The 8,291-nt window shown below is 35.8% G+C and overlaps 1 protein-coding gene across 1 annotated transcript in view; it reads right to left on the reverse strand.

Annotated features, from left to right (window-relative positions):
- SEPT14 (septin 14) overlaps window positions 1-8,291 on the reverse strand; it is a 31,861-nt gene that overhangs the window by 3,284 nt on the left and 20,286 nt on the right. The window contains exons 7-9 of the mRNA XM_010837383.1: window positions 5,001-5,097; window positions 2,824-2,992; window positions 1,506-1,638 (exon numbers count right to left, since the gene is read on the reverse strand). Coding sequence (XP_010835685.1) covers window positions 1,506-1,638; window positions 2,824-2,992; window positions 5,001-5,097 — 399 coding nt within the window. The remainder of the gene's footprint in view (window positions 1-1,505; window positions 1,639-2,823; window positions 2,993-5,000; window positions 5,098-8,291) is intronic.

Consider the following 8,291-nt stretch of genomic DNA (forward strand, 5'->3'; position numbering starts at 1 on the left):
TAAAAGCAAAAATAAACAAATGGGACCTAATTAAACTTAAAAGCTTCTGCACATCAAAGGAAACTATTAGCAAGGTGAAAAGGCAGCCTTCAGAATGGGAGAAAATAATAGCAAATGAAGCAACTGACAACTAATCTCAAAAATATACAAGCAACTCCTACAGCTCAACTCCAGAAAAATAAATGACCCAATCAAAAAATGGGCCAAAGAACTAAATAGACATTTCTCCAAAGAAGACATACAGATGGCTAACAAACACATGAAAAGATGCTCAACATCACTCATTATCAGAGAAATGCAAATCAAAACCACTATGAGGTACCATTTCACGCCAGTCAGAATGGCTGCGATCCAAAAGTCTACAAGCAATAAATGCTGGAGAGGGTGTGGAGAAAAGGGAACCCTCTTACACTGTTGGTGGGAATGCAAACTAGTACAGCCACTATGGAGAACAGTGTGGAGATTCCTTAAAAAACTGGAAATAGAACTGCCTTATGATCCAGCAATCCCACTGCTGGGGATACACACTGAGGAAACCAGAAGGGAAAGAGACACGTGTACCCCAATGTTCATCGCAGCACTGTTTATAATAGCCAGGACATGGAAGCAACCTAGATGCCCATCAGCAGATGAATGGATAAGAAAGCTGTGGTACATATACACAATGGAGTATTACTCAGCCATTAAAAAGAATACATTTGAGTCAGTTCTAATGAGGTGGATGAAACTGGAGCCTATTATACAGAGTGAAGTAAGCCAGAAAGAAAAACACCAATACAGTATACTAACGCATATATATGGAATCTAGAAAGATGCTAACAATAACCCTGTGTACGAGACAGCAAAAGAGACACTGATGTATAGAACAGTTTTATGGACTCTGTTGCAGAGGGAGAGGGTGGGAAGATTTGGGAGAATGGCATTGAAACATGTATAATATCATGTATGAAACGAGTTGCCAGTCCAGGTTCGATGCACGATACTGGATGCTTGGGGCTAGTGCACTGGGACGACCCAGAGGGATGGTATGGGGAGGGAAGAGGGAGGAGGGTTCAAGATGGGGAACACATGTATACCTGTGGCGGATTCATTTTGATATTTGGCAAAACTAATACAATTTGTAAAGTTTAAAAATAAAATAAAATTAAAAAAAAAAAAGAATATTGAGTACGATGCCATGCCCTCTTCATTGACAGGTGGTATTTAATATATAAAAATATTGACTCACTGTTGTACACCCAAAACTGATACAATATTGTAAGTCAATTTATACTTCAGTTTACAAAAATTCAAAAAAGCTGATTCTCCAAAAGCTCTAGGAAAAATAAGATTACAGGCAATCATTTTTTTAAAGGCTGCATCCAAAACTTACATGGTAAATAGCTACTTTTTGAAGAATAGAAAGTATCCTTCAACAAAATCATCTAAACTCTTGAGATAAAAACCCCCAATTTAATAGGACCCCTAAACTTGAATATGGATTATATCAAACTAGCAGGACTTGCCTCTTTTTCAGCTTCTTTAAATGCTGTTTCTTTCTCCTTTACTCGCTGCATAAACTTCTGTTTCAACTCTTCTTCTTCCCTCTGACATTGCTCCAAGAGCTCCTGCCTTTTGGCTTCATAGATCTCTTGAAAACTAAAAAGAAATGTGTGTGTTCTTATATTAAAATGTTAATATAAATAAACATATAAAAATATATATTATATATTAAAATATATGTAACATTGTATGGAAAAACCCAAATGAACTTTTTGGCCAACCCAATATAAACAATGCATATAACTTGAAAACAAAATACCAAACAACCCAAATGAAAAACAAGCAGAAGACCTAAATAAACATTTCTCCAAAAAAGATATACAGATGGCTATCAGGCACATGAAAAGATGCTCAGCATTCCTAATTATTCGAGAAATACAAATCAAAACTATCATGGGGTGCCACCTCGTACCAGTCAGAAAGGCCATTATGAAAAAATCTACAAATAACAAATGCTGGAGAGGGTGTGAGAAAAAAACAAACCAAAACTTCACTGCTGGTGGAAATGTAAAGTGGAAAAGCCACTATGGAAAACAGTATAGACATTCCCCCCAAAACTGAAAATGGTGTTGCTATACGATCCAGCAATCCCACTCTTGGGCATATGCCAGAACAAAACTACAATTCAAAAAGATACCTGGACCCCTGTGCTCACAGCAGCACTATTCACAACAGCCAAGACACAGAAACAGATCTCTGAGTTCTACAGGAACCAAGGCTCCTACCCAGGTGGAGGATGATAACTTCAGGCTGAGCACAACCATATGGACCCCAGACTGGCTGCAACCAGAAGGCTCATGATTGAACACCATCTTGTTACCTCACCACCAACCAATAATGGGAGGGTTACACAGCCTACAGCCCTCCCTCCCGAATTTTGCCTATAAAAACTTCTTTTCTCTTTGGGATTGATACGGAGTGTTTCAGCACAAGTACATATTGTGTGTGCTCAGTCGCTCAGTCGTGTCCGACTCTTTGCAATCCCACGGACTGTAGTCTGCCGGGTTCCTCAGTCCATGGGACTCTCCAGGCAAGAACTGGAGTGGGTTGCCATGCCCTCCTCCAGGGACATGTACATATTGGAGACACATAAATTAGCCCTTGCATTATGTTGCTCCTACTAACCCTCCATCGAGGTCTGAAGATAATGAAAACCCACAAGATTCAGATGGCCCAGAATACGAGAAGCAGAGCTATTCTCATTCCAAAATAATCACATCTCATGGTTATAGGGGATTTCCAAGTCACCTATCATCTTGTTCGAGCAAGATCTCCACTCACCTAACTGGCTGGTTATTTGGACCCATATCAGTAAATCCCATTATGTGAAGTCTGTTGCGCCTGTAACGTTCATAGTGCCGAGTGTGAGTCTGTTCTTTCAAGTCTTCCATATTTGTACAAAGAAGCATATCCCGGAGCTTAACAAAGTCACAGTGGTTTTCATTTTCCACTAGGCAGAAAAATAATAAAGCCACAAAGCTTATTATCAATCTCTATCACCTAGTAAGCATTCTTGAATGAGCTTAGAGTGTTCTGAATAATAGCCATAAATCTTTTAACCACTTAACTATGCTTATATGGTACATGTCAATTATAGGTATAGTTTATTTATAGACCAGGAAATTTGCTTTAAATTTATTAGCCAGAGACTAAATAGGAAATGGTGAAATAATATGTTACATTATATTATTATAGAGCTTCAGTTCAGTTCAGTCACTCAGTTGTGTCTGACTCTTTGGGACCCCATGGATTGCAGCATACCAGGCCCCTCTGTCCTTCACCATCTCCCGGAACTTGCTCAAACTCTCATGTCCATTGAATTGGTGATGCCATACAACCATCTCATCCTCTGTTGTCCCCTGTCCTCCTGCTTTCAATCTTTCCCAACATCAGGGTCTTTTCCAATGAGGAAAAGACTCTTCTCAATCAGGTAGCTAAAATATTGGAGCTTCAGCTTCAGCATTAGTCCTTCCAATGAATATTCAGGACTGATTTCCTTTAGAATTGACTGATTTGATCTCCTTGTAGTCCAAGGAACTCTCAAGAGTCCTCTCCAACACCACAATTTGAAAGCATCAATTCTTGGGCACTCAGCCTTCTTTATGGCCCAACTCTCACATCCATACATGACTAATGGAAAAACCATAGCTTTGACTATATGGACTTCTGTCGCCAAAATGATGTCTCTGCTTTTTAATATGCTGTTTAGGTTGGTCATAGCTTTTCTTCCAAGGAGCAAGAGTCTTTTAATTTTGTGGTTTTGAAACTTATATAGCATAAGTTTTCTTTAATAATTTAGTATTTTTCAAATGAATATTCTCAAGGTATTTTACAGAGCAGTAAACTGATGAACTGATGCTATATACTAATATAATGTAACATATTATTTCACTGTTTCCTATTTAGTCTCTGGTTAATAAATTTAAAGCAAATTTCCTGGTCTATAAATGAACTATAAATTATCTTCTTTTAAAGAAGATAATTTCACTAAACTAAGTAATTTAATTAAAGCCTGCTAATGTAAAGGCCTTAACAATTGTACATGATGTAGTTATTAAATTATATTTGTATACCATATGTATGAGAATGAATTAGTCACTTTTCAAAATCACTCAGTAAATTCACATGGCTCTCTCTTGTGCCTGTCATATCCAAAAGACTGATCACAATATTTTGGGTATTGGGTATGATATTGTAACCAAATATAATATTCATTAAAATATGTTGTCTTTAAGTACATTTAATAAAATTAAAATTTATAATACATTAATTGAAAATAACATTTGGAACATTATCTCTACAGATAAAGATAATCCAGTCTCCAATAATTAGTATCACAAGTATATGAATCAGATAATAAATGACTGTTATGACAATATTCTAATTCATCATGATGTTAGATAACTAATATAAATGTCTAGGTATAATTTATCCAAAAATAAATTATATTACTTTATTTTTGAAATAGTTTACCACCCCTTTTACTAGTAACCACTTAAAAGTGCTTTATAAATTGAGTAGCAATTAACTTATATAACATGTATCAAGAACCAATATTTATGCTTCCATGCTGTTCAAAGTTCTTTTGTTCAAAGAACTTTTCAACATTCTGAATATGATAGCTTAGCACCACAGAGATAATCTGCATATGGCAGACTTGGGTAGATGAGAAGGTTCTGCTCAGTTTCTGAATTTTTGCCTAAAGTACAAAAAAATTCCAGAAAATTCCCATGAGAATAAATTATAGTCAAAATAATCACTATCTCAAATGAAACAGAATCTGTGCTCCTTATCAGTAACTGTTAATTTGCTGTTTAATGAGAGTTACCAATATTGACTCAAGTTAAGATATTTTGTTTTATATATTTTTAGTTATATTTTACATAATTTTATAATTATCTGTATTTGAGCATAATCAGTCCAGAGTAAGCCTTCTCATGGAGGTTTGTTATGCTTACCTTGTAAAATTCCCCAGGGGTACTGACGTCCTCTGACTGTCCTTTTTCCAACTTTCACTTCCTCCGTACTTCCTACTACAGCAAAAGGTAAGAGGCCCTAGAAAGTAAGAACAAATTTCATCATATTTTCTTATACCAATATGACTTACTCTGTTACTGTTATTTCTGTTATGGAAATAACAGAGACAAGAATACATAATAAGTTTACTCAAACAAGTGATTTATCCTGCCTCAGATTTTATGACTTAGCATTAAATATGTGCAGATTAATTTCTGTAAGCATTTGTGTGAGATCCCACTTCTATTTAACATAATATTAGAAGTCTTAGCCACAGCAATCAGACAACAAAAATAAATAAAAGGTATCCAAGTTGGAAGGGAAAAAGTAAAACTGTCAGTATTTGCAGACGATATGATACTATACACAGAAAACTTTAAGTCTACCAAAAAATCACTAGAAATAATAAATGAATTCAATAAAGTTGAAGAATAAAGGTTATCATACAAATTTCTACATGTTGCTTTTCTATTTACTAATAATGAACTGTCAAAAAGAGAAATCAAGGAAACAATCCATTTAAAATTGCATCAAAATGAATAAAATACCTAGATGGCTTAAAAGAGGAGGTGAAAGACCAATATTCTGAAAAATATCAGACACTGATGAAGGAATATGAAGATGACACAAATTAGTGAAAAAATATACCATGTTCATGGATTGGAAGAATTAATAATGTTAAAATGTTCATACTATTAAAATGTTCATACTATTCAGAGTAATCTACAGATTTAATGTAATCCCTATCAAAATAGACATGGCATTTTCCACAAAACTAATGGAATTAGTTACATAATACATAATAAAATTGTATGGTACTGCAAAAGAGCTCAGATAGCCAAAGCAATCTTGAGGAAAAAAGAACAAAACTGTAAGTATCACACTCTTTGATTTCACACTATATTATAAAACTACAGTATCAAAATAGTGTGGTACTAGCACAAACAGTGGAGAAGGCAATGGCACCCCACTCCAGTACTGTTGCCTGGAAAATCCCATGGATGGAGGAGCCTGGTAGCCTGCAGTCCATGGGGTCGATAAGAGTCAGGCACGACTGAGCGACTTCACTTTCACTTCTCACTTTCATGTATTGGAGAAGGAAATGGCAACCCACTCCAGTATTCTTGTCTGGAGAACCCCAGGGAGAGAGAAGCCTAGTGGGCTGCCATCTATGGGGTCGCACAGAGTCGGACGCGACTGAAGCAACTTAGCAGCAGCAGCAGCAGCAGCACAAACAGACACACAGATCAGTGGAACAGAACAGAGAACCCAGAAATAAAATTACACACATATGGCCAATTAACCTACGACAAAGGAGGGAAAAATATACGATGGGAAAAGACAGTCTCTTCAATAAGTGGTGCTGGGATAACTACATGATAACAACACAATTAATATGTAAAGGAATGAAATTTGAACTTTTCTCATAATACATACAAAGATAAACACAAAATGAATTAAAGACCTAAATGTAAGACCAGAAACCATGAAACTCCTAAAAGAAAACTCTAGGCAGAACACTGACATAAACGCTCACAATATTTTTTAGATCTTTCTTCTCAGGCAAATGATACAAAAGCAAAACTAAAAAAATGGGACCTAATTTAACTCAAAACCTTTTGCACAGCAAAAGAAACTGTCAAAAAATGAAAAGACAGCCTACGGAATGGGAGAAAATATTTGGAAATGACATATCTAATATGGAGTTAATACCTAAAATATATGAACAGCTCATACAATTCAATATCAAAGCAAACAACCCATTTTTTAAAAAGGGCAGGTCTTCCCTGGTGGTTCAGTGGTAAAGAATCTTCCTGCCAATGCAAAGGATAGGGTTGATTCCTGGTCAAGGAAGTTCCCACATGCCACGGAGCAACAAAGCCCCTTGTGCCACAAACTACTGAAGCACCTAGAGCTCATGTGCTGCAACATGAAGATCCAGCACGGCCAACAGATAAGTAGATAAATAAATTTTTACAAAATCACAATGCAGCTTTTCAGCAAAGGCTATTGCTTTGCGCTTTGACACTAGCATTTCATATGGGATTTCAAATAAGTTGATTTGAGGAGAGAAGAGCCTCACCTGACTTCTTTGAGATTAACACAACGCTTTGGGGTCCTTTCCTAACTGTACAAATATTTCTTTGAGTCTCTGCTTTCAATTTCCTTGGGCCAGTTCTTGTCTGTGCCAAGAAGTGGAGTTGCTGGCTTGTATGATAATTGTAGGTTTAATTTCTTGAGGAACCACCATACTTTTTTCCATAGTGGCTTCACTATTTTTGCATTCCCACAAAAAGTGCACAGGGTTTCCAGTTTATCCACATTCACACCAACGCTTGTTATTTTCTGTGTTTTTTTTTTTTAATGATAGCTTATCTTAATGCATATGAGTTGCTATTGCACTGTGGTTTGTGTGTGTGTATAGTCATCTTTATTATAGTTCATGAGTACATTAGAAACTGACATGGATTTCTTTATTAAGAAAGTAGATTGTTATGGACAGCTGCTTTCCACTTTTACTTGAGAATGGTAAAGAAGCCAATATTAGTGTCATTACATCAAGTTTTCACCTGATAGGAAACCTGAACAGGTCTCTTGGGTTTTCTAGGTCACTGTTATACTGTCCCCAGACCTCCCTGCACCCAAGTGTCTCTGGAATTCCCTGTACATTTCAAAAGGCACTTGGGCAACAGAACACTATTACTCTGCTTGCTTTTAAGGTGCAATTCCTGGGTTAAATATTGTGCATATACATCTCTTAATTGCCCAGGCTTATCTTCTAAATAATGCATTACTCATAAAACCATAACAAATTCAGTAAAGACTTTTTAAATGGTCCACATCAAAAATATTTAAAAATTTTTTTTAATTAAAAAAATTAAAAGTTTAAGATGGTAAACTTCATTCGATGTATATTTTACCACAATTTTAAAACCTCTTAGAAGGAAACATAAGAAAATCTTTATTACCTTGGATTTGACAAAACAGTCTTAGATATGACATCAAAAGCACAAGTAACAACTAAAATATATAAATTGGACTTCATCAATATTTTTAAAAAGCTTATGTTTCAAAGGACACCAGAAATAAAATGAAAAAATGACTAATAGATTAGGGGAAAATAATTGCAAATCAAGTAAGACAGTAGGTGTTGCAAGAGGGCATCAGAGGGCAGACACACTGAAACCATACTCACAGAAAACTAGTCAATCTAATCACACTAGGACCACAGC

The sequence above is a fragment of the Bison bison genome, unplaced genomic scaffold, assembly GCF_000754665.1.
Source record: "Bison bison bison isolate TAMUID 2011002044 unplaced genomic scaffold, Bison_UMD1.0 scf7180017864072, whole genome shotgun sequence".
NCBI classification, from domain to species: Eukaryota; Metazoa; Chordata; class Mammalia; order Artiodactyla; family Bovidae; genus Bison; species Bison bison.